Source organism: Lepidochelys kempii, chromosome 4 (genome assembly GCF_965140265.1).
Source record: "Lepidochelys kempii isolate rLepKem1 chromosome 4, rLepKem1.hap2, whole genome shotgun sequence".
NCBI lineage: Eukaryota > Metazoa > Chordata > Testudines > Cheloniidae > Lepidochelys > Lepidochelys kempii.
In genome coordinates this window covers 14,121,876-14,137,924 of record NC_133259.1, presented here as the reverse complement: position 1 = coordinate 14,137,924, position 16,049 = coordinate 14,121,876, and the positions used below count along the sequence as shown (strand labels likewise).

Here is a 16,049-nt window from a genome sequence, read left to right as displayed (position 1 = left end):
GGCCTAAACTCAATTATTGAATCTATAAAGGAAAACCAGGCCAACCTCATTGCCCTCTTTCCTTTATTTTCAGATATCCTTTTCCCTGTAGATAATGCTATATTTTTAAAAAGAAAGGAAGGAACCCTGTTTTTTCCTCTCTTTTGGGGCTTTGATATCTGCCCACCAGAAGGGAAGATCGACTCGCTTAAAAGCTGGGAAAGCTTGCTAGCTTCAAAGAGCAATGGAGCCAGATGAGATAAAACTGAGTCCAGACAAGCACAACAGGTCCATTCCTGCCACCCTTCCTCATGTAAACAGTCCTAGTCGTACTTCTACTCCTGTGACAAGAGGCTGCAGGATTGGGACCAACATCTCAATCAATAAAAATGCCAACTGAACACTTTTATGTTTTAAAATTCTATCATCAAAAGCAACATCAGAGATGGGACTAAAGACTCTGAATGTAGCAGAAAGTTCTACAGTTATCTCCTGTGACACAGAAGGCACTGATTTTGCACTAGAGAGATAAATCCAGTTATTGCTCACAACTTATGTGTCTGCTCTAGTGCTGACCAATGGTGAAAGCAGGAATTTGGGGATCAGGGCTTCTAAGTTGCCTTCTTGGCTCTGCCACTGATTTATTGTAGGACCTTGTCATTTAATCGCTGTATGTTTCAGTTTACCCGTCTGTAAAATGGGCCTAACACCACACAATGGAATTTCAAATCTTAGTTAGTTAGTGTTGGTAAAGCAACTTTAGCTCCTGTGCTGAGTAGCGCTATTTTAGTGCAGTATCATCGTTGCTATATCTAATACCACAAACCTTTCCTTTCAATGGGTGCAGACAGGAAGCCAGCACTCTCGTTGACATGGTAAGTCTTCCTGTCAAACTGCAGAGTGGGTTCATCCTCTGTGTCGTTGATGATGACTTTGGCCTGGGTGATCTCCCCCAGCAGGGCATAGGCTGGCATGCTGAGCTCCACAGTGAAGCTCTCCGTGTTCTCAAAGACATCATCATCATTGATAGCAATGATGCAGGCCTTGGTGTCCTCCCACTCATCAAACTGCACCTGCAAGGAAGTGAACAACTAGGGGTGTACATATGGGCTTGCAGCTGCAAATGCAGAAACCCTCCCTGCTCCCCTCTGGAAAGCACGAATGCCCTGAATCTTTGCTAATAATCACAGAACTTTAATTGTCCTGGTATGTTTCAGAGCTGTGCTTTACTTTTGTTCTCCTGGGACCCGATCCAAAGCCCACTAGTCAAAGGAAAGACTCCCAATGACTCAGTGGGGTTTGGATCAGAGCTCTTGGGAGCTCCTGAGCTCAGTTCTTCACTGAACTGTCCCTTGTTCAGTCACCTACAGTGAATGCGAATGTACAAAGGGAATGCAAATCTCTACCATGCTCTCTTGCTTGTGTTTTGCACAGAGGGAAACAATTACACAAGGCAAAAGGCACTGAAGAATCAGGCCCCTTGATTCTGACCTCACACTAGGTTTGTGCTTGAGTAATTCCATTTACTTTAATGGAGTTACTCCTGATTGACACCAGCATGAATGAGATCAGAACCTAGGCAAGCCTGTATTAGACACGGTCTTGCAGAATATTCCCGTACAGGGACTCTGTCAACATAAAACTCATACTTTAAAAGAATGTCCTCTCACCTACAGGCGCAAAAACACCTTAGATTCTTACAACTGAAGTCATCTAAAAGTCTACTTCATGTTTTACCACTTATTTTACTAAGGTGGTTTTTTTTTTAATTCCATGAAGCTTAGATGATGAAAACTGACTGATCACTTTCAGTTTTTGGCTCTGATGTGCTAACTGAAAGTTGAAGTTGTTTAGGATGACAACATGGCAGAGAATTACTTGAATTTCAAAAAACTGGTTTCCCAGATTTTTTTTTCTTAAAGTCATAAATATATTTCTATTAAATTAGTAAGTAATAGCTAACGCCAACTTAGGCCTGAAAATCAGGAGCAAGTCCACTGCTGGCAAACTGATGTCAGAGGGGACTCAAACTGACATTTTAAAAACAAATTTAAATGAAGGAATTTGACATTCAACATTAGAGTCAAAGATCTGAAGATGAGAAGGGACCATTAGAGCATCTAATCTGACCTCCTGCATACCAGTCCTGGTCTCACCAGTGCGACATACAGAGGCAAAATCAGCTCCCCTAACTCCTCTCACTATTCCCCAGTTAATATATCCAAGGATTGCTTTAGCCCTTTTTGCCACAGCATTGCACCGGGAGCTCATGTCCGAGTTGTATGTTCACTATGACCCTGTGATGGGGTAGACATACCCCACACTGGACAACAAGGGGTTAAGGAGCTGTTCCGGGCTCAGCCAGCCCAACCCCGCCACACCTGCAAAGGCACGTAGGGGCTGGAGCAGAACAGCTCATTTGTGGGCCGTGCACGGAGAACAGACCTTCAACCCTCAGCTCCTGAGGATAAATAAGAGAAGGCAGGAGCTTCCCTGACAACAACTGCTTGAATGTCCCTGCCTAAGGGAAGGGAGGGCCTGATCCCGATGCAGCCTGAAATAGAGGTGTTCCTCCCTCTCTCCCATTAACTTAGTTTGTGTGTGTTAATTCCCCTTGTTTTTGTTTATGGACTACCCCAGAAGTGACCTGGATGGAGAGCCATGTCACAAGAAGAGGCAAGGCACCCGAGAGGCAGAGCAGCCACTGGCTGCAGACCCCAATCAGGAATGAGTTGCCACACCATGCCCGACCATGAGGAGGCGCCAGCAGTGAGCCAACCCCTTCACAGACCCCAAAGTCTTTTTCAGCCGTTGCTTTCCAGGATACAGTCCCCCTTTCTATAGGTGTGACCTACATCTAGGAAGAAAAAATACACAACCTTACATATGGCTGCATTAAAATGCATTTTGTTGCAGTGCAGCCTGTCCTCATCATTATTTACCACTCCGCCCACGTGGGCAGTGTCCTTCTAATGTTACACAGTGCAATGCATGTGCTTATTCTATGGTGAGATGTTGAACTCTGCCACTTCCTTCTTCTCCTCCCCCACATGTCTCAGACATGTGAAGCAGGGCTATAACAGCTAAGGTAAAAGGATGAAACAGCAGAGTCCAGACATCCTTAGGGGAACACAGATCAGGTACAAGCAAATAAAAAACACGCTGTCTGATTCACTGTATCAGGTTTCCATAGGGCTATTTCTGAGGGTATACAGTCCTTCCAGCTAGAATTTCCCAACCCACCTGGCCTGCATACTCTACGTAGTCCTGCTGTCCTGGCTTTGAACTGATGCTGGAGGTGGCAGTTCCCTGCTCCGTGCGGCACAGGACAATGGCATATTGATTGAGGTTACCGATTCTCTTCACCGTTATGCTGACAGAGCCAGCCTTCTCACTGACATTGTAGCTGAGAACGTACACAACACAAACACGGGAGATATGTTAGGCACGTCACTTAATGCACAAATGGGTGCTCAGGTAAGTACTAAGGTGATGAGCGCGATATAAGAACCAGAATGGAACAGACCAGGAGCCTTGTATGTTTTTAGTGATACTAAGCAAGCCCAAATCCAGTCTAATTCATGCCTCCAGGGAGGTGAGATCTGGAGATACAGTAAGGGTCTGACAAACATAAGGAGGCAAACTTTAATCTTAGATATATGGGTGCTACTCCCACCGATCACAAAGGTAACACATTGGATCTGCAGTCATCCCAAACTCAGGCAGATAAACGCTATACTCCACACTGTCATGCATAGGCAGTGTGTCCTAGTGATTAGGCTACTGGACTGGGACTCGGGAGATCTCTTTCTGGCTCTGCCACTGGCCTGTGAGTTACCTTGGGCAAGTCACTTCATCTCTGTGCTGCAGTTTCCCCATCTGTAAACTGGGGCTAATGACACTGCCCTCCTTTGTAAGGCACTTTGAGATCTACTGATGAAAAGCGCTGAGTAAGAGCTGGGTATTATTATGCTCTCTCCATACACACTCATAGTTATTTCTCAGCTGAAACTACTGGGTTCTATTTGGCTTCATTGTAGGATTGAATCATCACTTGGGACTGACCTTTACTCATGTGTAGCACCACAGGGCTTCGGACCTGACTGGGACTGCTGGGTGCTACTGAGATATACTCATAAATGATGATGATCTATCCCTATGGGATTATTCTCATATGCTAGGCCCACGCCACTTCCCAGCACTGCGGCATGAAAACCGAGGGCCAAAATCCGAAGTGAGTCTACGAGTCTATCTTCTACCTCCTTGTAGCCACCTCAGCGTCTTAGTTACACCAACTACTTACTGATGTGTAACTTAACTTCCACCCCACCCACCTCACCTCTGAATAAGGCCCTGTATGTCAGATGAGTGCTGTAACCCATAGGATAGCTTACCTGGTGTATTTAAAACTGATGAGAGACCACTGGATATGGAAGACATTGTCACTGACAACGTTGGGCTTGCTGTCTTTCACTAGAAACTGAAAGCTATCCATGGTTTCCTGAATCTTCTCTTCCAGCAACACGTACCGAATCAGTCCCAGGTTCACATCCTCTGTCGGGAAGAGACTCTCAGTGCGTCAATCCAGGCATTCATACATCTCTATGGGCCTGATTCTGATCACAAGTTTGACACTGGTGCAACTCTAATGGCTTTAACAGTTATTTGTCATTCACACCAGTCCAAGAGCCATCCGAAATTATGCTGCATCTCTCTTGCTCTCTCAAAAAACTGATCCAATCTTTTCTTCCACAACTTAGAAAAAAAGGATTTTTTTTGGTAGGATTTTTTTTTAACTAAATTTGACTGGGACTATTTTAATACAAATTTGCTTAAGAAGAATTTAATTAAATCCCCTGGTCTGTATTTTGGTGTGTCCCTTTAACGCCGCTATATAGCTGCAGTAGCGTCTGAGCTTTGCCATAGCATTAAACTGACTCCTTGAACTCTGCCCATAAAATAATATTGGGTCTCTTCCTTTGTATTAGCCTGGATTTACTTTACGCAAGATAGGACAGACTTGGCTGGGGAGTTCTGATGAGAAGCGATAGACAGAAACCTTGACTGTGTTTGCCCAGCGCCTAGCAAAATGGGGCCTTACTCTTGACTGGCATCTCTGTGTTTTACTGTAATAGAAACGTGAAGGGCTAGATGGAGGTGTGACAGGTTGCCCTCCTTTAAGGTGCCACCTGATGTACTGGGATACTACTGAGCCTGCCTGGACCGCCAGCCTGGGCGCCCCTTTACCTGATCTTGCTGAGCCAGGCTCTTAAGCCTCCTCTAGCACACACACAGGCAGGGCCACACCCAGCTGCAGGAAGACACAGACACTGAGATCAGCTCTGGGAAGACCCCAGCACTAAGGTGTCCACCTCCCTTGGAGTGCAGACCAAAGGTAAATTGTCTTATGCTGTATAGTAAGATCTACACAGTGCAAGCTCATAAAAATTCGCCCTCTCCCTCAATGTGAAGAGAGATATGACAACTTCTTCCCCCCCGCATTAGAAATTGCACTAACTGGGTTTAATAATAAGCAAAACAAACTTGTTAACTATAAAAGGCATATTTTAAGTGATTGTAAGAGATAGCAAACAGAACAAAGCAGATTAATGAGCAAGTAAAACAAAAACATGCATGCTAAGCTTAAGATCTTAAAGAAACTGTAATTTCTCACCCTAAATGTTATTTTAGGCAAGTTGCAGAGTTTCTGTAGCTTAGAGTTCCAGTTATTTCTTCTCACAGACTCGATCCCTGCCTCAGTCTGGACTCACCCCTGCCTTTCCCCTCAGGTTAGTTCCTTTGTCCCTTCAGGAACTTTCAGTCGTCCTTCTTCTTGGGTAGGCAATGGAGGAGAGTCCAGATTAACCCCCTCCCCAGCCTTAAAAGGGATTTACCTAAGGCAGGAAACCTTTGTTTGATCTCCATTCCCCTACAGAGGAAAAGAACCAGCAGTGTCCAAGGTGATATTTTGTATCAGGTGATCTTAGCACCTGACCTTGCAGTGTCAATGCAACTATGAAACCAGGCTTATTTGCAATGTCCACAGGAAGGAACTCCAGGCAGATGGGAGATCCAGTCTTTCACCCTGACCACACCACATGATCCATCGTCTACAGCCAAGCTCTGCGATACAACCGCATTTGCTCCAACCCCTCAGACAGAGACAAACACCTACAAGATCTCTGTCAAGCTTTCTTACAACTACAGAAGTAAAGAACTACAGAAGTAAAGAAACAGATTGCCTGCATAAGTAAAGAAACAGATTGATAGAGCCAGAAGAGTTCCCAGAAGTTACCTACTACAGGACAGGCCTAACAAAGAAAATAACAGAACGCCACTAGCCGTCACCTTCAGCCCCCAACTAAAACCCCTCCAACGCATTATTAAGGATCTACAACCTATCCTAAAGGATGACCCAACACTCTCACAAATCTTGGGAGACAGGCCAGTCCTTGCCTACAGACAGCCCCGCAACCTGAAGCAAATACTCACCAACAACCACATACCACACAACAGAACCACTAACCCAGGAACCTATCCTTGCAACAAAGCCCGTTGCCAATTGTACCCACATATATATTCAGGGGACACCATCACAGGGCCTAATAACATCAGCCACACTATCAGAGGCTTGTTCACCTGCACATCCACCAATGTGATATATGCCATCATGTGCCAGCAATGCCCCTCTGCCATGTACATTGGTCAAACTGGACAGTCTCTACGTAAAAGAATAAATGGACACAAATCAGATGTCAAGAATTATAACATTCATAAACCAGTCGGAGAACACTTCAATCTCTCTGGTCACGCAATCACAGACATGAAGGTCGCTATCTTAAAACAAAAAAACTTCAAATCCAGACTCCAGCGAGAAACTGCTGAATTGGAATTCATTTGCAAATTGGATACTATTCATTTAGGCTTAAATAGAGACTGGGAGTGGCTAAGTCATTATGCAAGGTAGCCTGTTTCCTCTTGTTTTTTCCTACCCCCCCCCCCCATGTTCTGGTTTAACTTGGATTTAAACTTGAAGAGTGGTCAGTTTGGATGAGCTATTACCAGCAGGAGAGTGAGTTTGTGTGTGTATGGGGGTGGGGGGGATGTGAGAAAACCTGAATTTGTGCAGGAAATAGCCCAGCTTGATTGTCATGCACATTGTGTAAAGAGTTGTCACTTTGGATGGGCTATCACCAGCAGGAGAGTGAATTTGTGTAGGGGGGTGGAGGGTGAGAAAACCTGGATTTGTGCTGGAAATGGCCCACCTGATGATCACTTTAGATAAGCTATTACCAGCAGGACAGTGGGATGGGAGGAGGTATTGTTTCATATTCTCTATGTATATATAAAATCTGCTGCAGTTTCCACAATATGCATCTGATGAAGTGAGCTGTAGCTCACGAAAGCTTATGCTCAAATAAATTGGTTAGTCTCTAAGGTGCCACAAGTACTCCTTTTCTTTTTGCGAATACAGACTAACACGGCTGTTACTCTGAAACTCTTCAAAGACTCATTGTCTTTTTCTAATGGCCCATTAGGTCTGATTGTTTACTGTCTGGTGGGCATTTCCCCAAGTACATACACACAGTTGTAATGGTTACATAATCAATATTCCTAACTCCAGATACAGAAATGATACATGCAAACAAATTGGATAATCGCATTCAGTAAATCATAACCTTTCCAATGGTATCTTACATGAGCCATCTTGCATAAAGTATATCTCAGTTATGCCATATTCATATCAAACATATTTCTATGAAGAATATGGGGTGTCATGTCACAGGAGGGTTTATGCTCATCCTGACTAAGGGGAAGTGTAAAGTCATGTCTCTAAATGGAGCACCCAGAGAAGGCACTTTGAGATTCAAATTACTTCCCTGCTTCCACCTTGCAAGTCACCACAGCCCTGAAAAGGCTAGTTTTCCCCCGGCAAAATAAGACAGAGGGTAAAATTTTCAAAAGCACCCAAGTCAATTAGGAGTCTACGTCCCCTTTTCAAACCTTATTTTCCAGGAGGTTTAGGCTCCCAATTGCCTAAACCCATTTTGTAAATGAGAAATTTTACCCAGTAGCACTATAAAGCCCTAATTAGCAATAATAACAATTATGTGTGTCTACACGACTGTCTTGCAGAAGGTGATCAGAAGAGTCAGGAGCACATTATCCAGCTAGGGTAACATTTTTCATAAGACAAGACAGGAAAGACCAGAAACGAGACCTTCAGAAGGCATTTTTAGCTCTTCAGCAAGTACCGCAAACTGCATCCCAAACATTTTCTCTCTCTTAATCTATAAAAAACTGCTGGGGGATATTATTTGCACAGTGCAGCTCTTTAAAACAGCAAGCCTCTGCCATCAGTACTGAAAAAGCTTGGAAATCTTTTTTAAAAAATCCAGCCATAAAACAAAATACTTCGAGATGGATAAAATACTTTTTCAAATACGTTAGAAAGCATGGGTGAGCACAACCCAAATCCTTACATTCAAACACACCCAGACTTTGGCGATGTTCAGATCCAGGTGCAAAATCTATGACTGGCCCTAATCAAACCATCAGCTCCACACAGCCCTGAATGCTGAGATGACTGGGATCTGGATTCAAGATCATCTCCACGGGAAACATTTGATTTATTTAACTGAGAGAAAAATCAAAGTTTGGGTTGTTTGGTTTTTTTAATAACCCCCCTGTAACCTTCTGACACGGGAGAGAAGGACCTTCCTTATTCTACTCTCCTGGCACTGGTGTAAATCAATAACTCCATTGAATCAGGGATGGTACACATCAGAATCGGTCTGTCTGTGTTTCTTTCACGCATGAGCTATTTTGCCATAGTGAAGAGGAATGGAAGGAAGTAAAGAGGAGGTCAGTAAACTGCAGTCCTGCTACCCTACCTTGTGTAAATGTAGTCACAGCTGTCCCTGGTTTCAGCTTGCTCTCCACGTGACCATGTTTGGGTCCAGTTGTTATCTCATAGATCAGCTGTTTGTCCTCTGTGTCAGGGTCCATACTCAACAGTTCCTTCTTGGTGATCAGATTTGTTGCCTGGATTAAAGCCACACCAAAGAGGTTACACAATTCCTGAGATGCGGTCTGAAAGAATTGATCTGTTGAACGTTACTCAGACAGGGAAAACCTCTGGGACTTAACAACACCAAGGACATGCAAAGAGTAGCCTAGGATAGACAGGGACGGAGGAGTCCTGTTAGTGCCTTAAGCAAAGGATTCAGATTCGGATTACGGTCTGATATGAGTTTGTGGTTTGAACAAAGGGAAATTTGTGCAAAATGGCCAAGTACGGTCTGGTCTGGTCTTGAATCAATGACAAACCTCTAAGTTTTACATGAAAACAAACCTCTCAACACAGCTGGTTGAAACTCGGCTCAGGCCATGCTTGAAGCTTTGAGAATGGCCTGAGTTTTGGGTTCCATTCAGAACATTTTGCACAGCTTTAGTGAACAAGTGCTACCCCTCTTTCATTGCCCTGTCACGTGTGTGTCTCAGTCCAGCTCTACTTTTTCTACGTTTCCTTAAGAGAAAACAACATGAATGGAAAATTGTGGCAATAAAACTCTGATGCCTGCACAATGCTTTTTAATAAGTCAGGCATGTGGAGTTGAAATAGCCTTCTCTTAATAATGTGTGAACCTATTTTGCTGTGAATAATTTGGAGTATTTCTTTACAACTTACACTGACTCCTCAAAATACTATCAGGCGTGTCTGTCCCTGATATCCTATTTGGAATTCAGCAAAAACAAACAAAAGTTAATGGGGGGAAGAAATCCCTGCATTGAGAAACATATTGGAATCATTCCTTTTGAGGCCCATCGGGGAAGACAGTTTCAGCCATTGCTGGCACACCACCACACAAAAAAGGAATACTTCCAGTCATCATGCAGTCTGCGAGTAAAAGAAATCTCCCTGGAACTTCTACTAAGTTCAACCGATTTTGCTCTGTCAATGTCATGCCTGCAGACAATCAGCCTCCTGGTGCTGTCTGTACTCCAGTGGGAAACATCCATATAGCTATCCTTCCATGTTACAGAGTGCTGGCTGTCTGGGGAGATTTCTGAGGAGATGGGTTTAGCCCCTCCGTGGCAGTATCTCTATGAGGTACCTTTACCTCATCCCCTCCCACCACCGTACATTGATTCCAATGTGCCCTCTGTTGTCATAACGCATTTCCCTAGACCAAGGCGGGTACTTGGGTTTTTGTTACTCCCATCACTGAAAGAGAAGTGATGAGACATTCTGGATTTTCTTCTGCCTGTCGCTCCCCTCCCTCTTTCCCTTCTTTCAGGAACATAATCAGGCTGGTTTTAACAAAGCTAAACACAAGCTGTTACCTTGCCATCCATGTACTCCAGCCACTGCAGGCCCAAGTTGGTGACAATTCTGGGAGTCCCATCATCCACAGGGAGAATGTCCACTTTGAACCGCTGGGGCACCGCTGTCACAATCTAAGCAAGAGTCCCAACACAGAAGTGGCCATTTACGCCTCATACACATCATTGCTTAACATTGAACGGCCAGAGGCATTATTTATTGATCTATCACTACGGGCATTCCGGATGTTTCACGGAAGGGGGCGTGGTCCATGCCTTGAAGAGCTTACATGATTAATCAAACCAAACACAGGGGCGGGGCGGGGGAAGGTTTTCAAAATCTCTTTCTCCCACTGAAGTCAATGATAAAACTCCCATTGTTTTCAAGGGAAACAGAGGTAGACCCATGCTGAGGCTACTGAAAATCTCACCCCAAAGAGCTCCTGTCTGTTACTCCTATCTGACTGTCTTATCTATTTAGATTGTAAATTCTTCGGGGCAGGGTCTGTGTCTTACTATGCACTGCCAAGCACAATGAGGTCCTGTTCTCATTTGGGGCCTATCATTATTACTGTAATATAAATAATTACAGATGTTGAAACCAATTAATAAAAAAACCCTTGTGAAATGTTTCCTGAAACGCTCACAAACATACATTGAAAATACATTTGGAATGTATGTTTCAGAGACTTACGGCTTCAGGGATGATTTGGGTCTTTTTATCCCAAATATCTGCTAGGCAGAAGAAGTGGGAAAAGAATAACCAACAAAAGAGGGTGCTCATTAAATTAATACTCCCTGGTTTCAGCCTCTGGGATTTAATGCCTTTCTCTCGCAGTGGCAAAGCTAAATTGTGCTGCATTGCGATTTCACAGCGCTGTCTGTTCAGGGATGTTTTGTTTCCATTCTTTAAAAATACACTTTCCATTTTTCACTCGAACAACTCTTCTCTCACTCCGAGTCTGCAATAACCCCTCCACTTGCTGTTCACTCTCAGCACTGAAATATCATGGGCCAGATCCTCAGCTGGTGTAACTTACAATAGCTCTATTGATTTCAATAATTCAGAGAGATTTCTGGTCTTCTGAGAGCTTCTACCTGCTCCGAAAGGCTGAAGAGCCAAGAAAGCCTCATCGCCCTGAGACAGGTGAGCCAGCACATAATTAACCGAAGAATACCCGGTGCCGATACTGCAATGGCAGACAATATTTGCTGCTATTCAACGTGATGCTGGCTGTCTATAGCATTGCCGCACTTTGCAGTCAGTAGCGCTGTTTCTTTACATTAGTGAAGATGCAAAGAATTTTTCCTCTCTTGTCTCAGCCATTTGAATGGACTAGATCAGGGGTGGCCAACCTGAGCCTGAAAAGGAGCCAGAATTTACCAATGTACGCTGCCAAAGAGCCGCAGTAATATGTCAGCAGCCCCAACATGAGTGCCCCCCACCACTGCCAGAGCCTCCCGTCCACCAGCAGCCCCGCCAATCAGCGCCTCCCCTGCTCCCCACACCTCCTGATCAGCTGTTTCGTGGCGTGCAGGAGGCTCGTGGGGGGGGGGGAGGAGTGGGAGGAGCAAGGGCACGGAAGGCTCAGGGGAGGGGTGGAGTGGGGTCAAGGCCTGTGGCAGAGCCAGGGGTTGAGCCGTGAGCACCCCCCGGCACATTGGAAAGTTGGCATCTGTAGCCCCAGCCCTGGAATCGGTGCCTGTACAAGGAGCCGCATATTAACTTCCGAAGAGCCGCATGCGGCTCCGGAGCCACAGGCTGGCCACCCCTGGACTAGATGATTTAAGATTACACTGAAATGTACCGCTGGGCAAAGCACAAGGCTACTACTCCACATGATGCTGCAAGAGATCTAGAACTGCGTCGGGATAAATGGTCGATCCTCAGCCAGCTCAAATCGATGTAGCTCTGTGGATTTCAGCGCTTTTTTTTTTTTTTTTAAACTGTTGGGGTCAGATCCTCAGCGACTGTAAATTCACATCGCTCCACTGAACGCAACAATCTGCATAATGTCAGCGCATGGGCGCGTGCATACACACACTTGGGCACAAAAGACACTTTAAAATCATGAAGCACACACCAGCTAGCACACCCAAACATATGGTCAAAGCACTCCACGAGCACACACGGACATGGTGGAACACCAGCGTCAAACCACACTAAGGTCATGGAGCTCTGCCAGTTTACACTCGCTGAGGATCTGGCTCCGAAGGTATAAAATGCAACAGCCAAGAGCCACTGGACATGTTCAGGGAGGTTTACATCACTCCTAGGAAATCTCTTTCTCCCCACCCCTCCATCCTCCCTTACCTCCTTCCCTCCATCCTCCGCAATGAAAAAGGGATTGGTCCCATCAGACACCGTGAAGGTGAAGCGATCCTTCAGGGAGTTGCTGCCGTCGTGGCTGTAGCAGACCCGGTTCTGGTAGATGTCGTCCATAGTGAAGGTGGCCGTCTGGCGATAGTGTTGCCCGTTGCTGGTGCGTTCAATCAGACCGTGTCGAGGAGGCTGCACGATGGTGAATGTGACCGATTCCGCCTGTCCAAAGGAAAGGGGTTGGTGGGGAAGGTTGCAAAGCTGGTAAAATTTCCTTGTGGGAGTGGTGGGTTACTTGGGTCAACAGAGCTGGAGAGGGATATGACTGGGTTTTAACTTTTCACCCATCTTCTTTCCAGGGACAAGAGTTCAAAGAAGTAGAGAAGAGCCACTGTGCACTGAGCCAGCTCAGCACGCTGGCCCCACTGAGCCAACCACCCTTTCCCAATGTCACTGTCTCCAGGAGGACATCAACAGTGGTCACATGAGAGTCAGTCAGGCTAGATCGGACCATAGGTTCACCTAGTCTGACATGCTGTTCCCATACTTCATGCAGTCGTAGCATACAGGCACGCTCATTCTTTTCACAGGAAAGTGCAAGCTGCTTATTCTGTCAGTGAAAGACTGTTGTCATGTCCACAGGACATGGTCCCACGGCTCAGGTTAAGGAATGACACACTCAGAAGCCGGGTGCTTGGTCCAGCATAAGTTCCCATTGTGCCCAGATGAGGCAGCTGGGGACTTCTCTGTTTTAAGTGAAGTCATCAGAGCCAGCTCTACGCCCCCCTCGTAGAAATGCTTCAGCATTACAAGTCGAGGCCATGTCAGTTACAGCAGCCCTGTGGCTGCTTTAACTTGTGCCCTAGGCTTGCTTAGCTCCTAGTGAGACCCAGGAGAAGGGAATGAAGAAAGGTGACTTGCATCTATCCCCTTCATCCGTGCCAAGCTAATCTGAGCTGAAAAGGGATAGAGCCCACAAGGTTTATAGAGGAGATGGGGGTGGGGTTTAGGTCCTAGACCAATGATGGTTTTTCTTTGCTACACATAGAAGGGAGACACAAGAAATGAAGTATGACATTTCTCGAGCCAAGACTTTGCTTTATTCAGACATCATTTCTCACACAGACCTACCCTCCTCACAGCTGTTTGTTTGAAGCTGTCTAGCCCCTGTGGTCACACAGAGTATGTGCTGGGAGGAAAGACATTAGTTTGAATCCCTCTGATTACAAACGCTGCTGTGCAACAGCACAGGAGAGAGAGGATATGGAAGCGATGCGCGCCTTACCTCTGTGTCGGCATCTGTGGCCTTCAGCTCAAACTCCGTGATGGTTTTTCTCACCCCTTCCTGCACCCGCATCCCAGGGCTCTGCACCACTGGCAAGGAGTCATCTACTGGGTTTATGGCGATGTCAAATGTCTGACTGACCTGGGAAAGAAAGAAAAACAGACCTTTTCTGACAAATACATTCTACTCAGGATATGTCTGAATCGAAGCAACAACGTTATGAAGAGCCAATGGGGACAGCTCATAGGTAATGCTCCAGATTGTGTGTGTGTGTGTGATGGTTTCTTCAGCTGGCCTGAACTCTCTGTCACCCTGCTACCCCTCTGCCACTTCCCAGCTCCACCTCACACACTAAATGCGTTCCCTCAGTGACACATCTGACCTCCGCCCGTATGACTAGCAAGAGTACACGCCAATGCTAAATTAGAAGCTCAGGAGTCAAAGCTTGTTTCATTTAATTTTTTTGGTGTAACTATGTCTCCCATATGACATCAGGGGAATTTACTCCCAGCACATCCATCAGTCCGGAATCAACCGTCTGCATCAACTCAGAGAGCCACGTGCTCAGACCTACCTCATTCACTCCATCAGAGACGGAGAAGGTGAACGCATCAGCATGCTTCTCCGCCTCACTGGTGTGGATGTACTGGATGCTGCGCGAGGCCAGGTCTGCCTGGCTGAATGAGTTAATCCTTGTGCCTGGACCAAAATGATAGGAAAAATGTACAAGAAAAATGATGAAAAGTAAAAAGAGCAGGAAACCCAAAACAACCTCTAGGAAGGACAGAAACGTGTCGCATACATGGCTCCAGCGCACAAGTGGAAGGAACATAGGGTGGGTCTTTCACAAGCACGCACAGTTGGCCTAACTCTGCTCGCACTGAAGCTAATGGGAGTTTTACTGCTGACTTCAATGGAAGGAGAGTTAGGCCAATGGTGAGTGCTCCTGCAAATCCCAGCTGTGCTGTTCTCCCATCCTAAAGGATGAGATTATATGAAGTTGAGTCACATTCTCAGCAGACTGACCCGGGCATGGTCATGCAGAGTATCTGTGGGGAATCAGTCTATGAGGAACAGTAAATCCCACAGTTCTATTATCTCTCAGACAACAACCCAAAGAGGTTTTGTTGAACATGGGCAAAAGGTTCTCACAGCTTTATTTGGCATAAGAAAAGATCCAGGATAAAATTTTCAAAAGTGGAGGAGCTGCAGGAAAAGAGGAACAGCCTTGCACATGTGGTGGCTGTGTTATGGACTGTCCTTGAAATTGAAAAAAACTTTCACACCAAGTACATACACAAGAGAAGTGCCAAAAAGAGGGTCGGTATTGAGAAATGTGGTCACACTTAGTAGCGTACTCAGAAGAGGACTCCCCAGCCAGGAAGCCAGAATCTTTAGCCAGGTTCTCTGAATATTAACCTGATCCTGAAAAAGTAATAAGTAATGCATGACATATATTAACATTTTATTGTAACTTTGCCTTAATAAAAAGTTTCAAAACCAAACCAAAACCCTAGGCTCCATTTTCAAAAGTGCTTAGGCACTTAGATATTTTAAAGTATTTAGGTGCCTACTGATGCAGATAGATGCCTATAGTGGGATTTTCAAACACATGCAGGGGCCTAACTCCCACTGATTTCAATGGTGCTTTTGAAAATTTTGCCCTTGATTGAAAACACCTGGACAAAATTGGCGATCTGTGTTTCATAACAAATGGCTATCAATTAGCGGTAGGCAAACTTCAAACCTTCAGAGGTTTGGTTTAAATAAGCAACACAAAATAGGATGTTTATCCAAAGCTTATTTGGCGCTCATTAGGTTAGAAGGCCTGTGAGAACGGACTCTCTTCTGAGAGCTCCAGTATTTTTTGCTTAGAGCTGGGGCCAGATACACCATGAGAACAACCTCCTTCAGAGTATTCCCTCACATCAACGTCTGATGCCTTCCAGGGTCTGAAAGAGCTGTGGTACTAGAACCAGCACGCTTAAACTAATGAGAAAAACGTTAATCCAGCTATTTCCGACTTCCAAAGTATGATGTTCAATGTTTGGTTTGCATTTTAGGCAAAAGATTTGGAGGAAAGAAGAACACTAACTGCTTATTCCTACTTTCGTTTCTTTCTAACACAAAGCTGTAAGG

The 16,049-nt window shown here is 45.3% G+C and overlaps 1 protein-coding gene across 7 annotated transcripts in view; it reads right to left on the bottom strand.

Annotated features, from left to right (window-relative positions):
- FRAS1 (Fraser extracellular matrix complex subunit 1) overlaps positions 1 to 16,049 on the bottom strand; it is a 299,490-nt gene that overhangs the window by 36,015 nt on the left and 247,426 nt on the right. For all 7 annotated transcript variants that reach the window (XM_073340462.1, XM_073340465.1, XM_073340463.1 and 4 more), the window contains 8 exons: positions 14,485 to 14,609; positions 13,911 to 14,051; positions 12,620 to 12,847; positions 10,327 to 10,440; positions 8,874 to 9,024; positions 4,374 to 4,533; positions 3,223 to 3,385; positions 806 to 1,052 (listed from right to left, as the gene is read on the bottom strand). In XM_073340462.1, the coding sequence (XP_073196563.1) occupies positions 806 to 1,052; positions 3,223 to 3,385; positions 4,374 to 4,533; positions 8,874 to 9,024; positions 10,327 to 10,440; positions 12,620 to 12,847; positions 13,911 to 14,051; positions 14,485 to 14,609 (1,329 nt within the window). The remainder of the gene's footprint in view (positions 1 to 805; positions 1,053 to 3,222; positions 3,386 to 4,373; positions 4,534 to 8,873; positions 9,025 to 10,326; positions 10,441 to 12,619; positions 12,848 to 13,910; positions 14,052 to 14,484; positions 14,610 to 16,049) is intronic.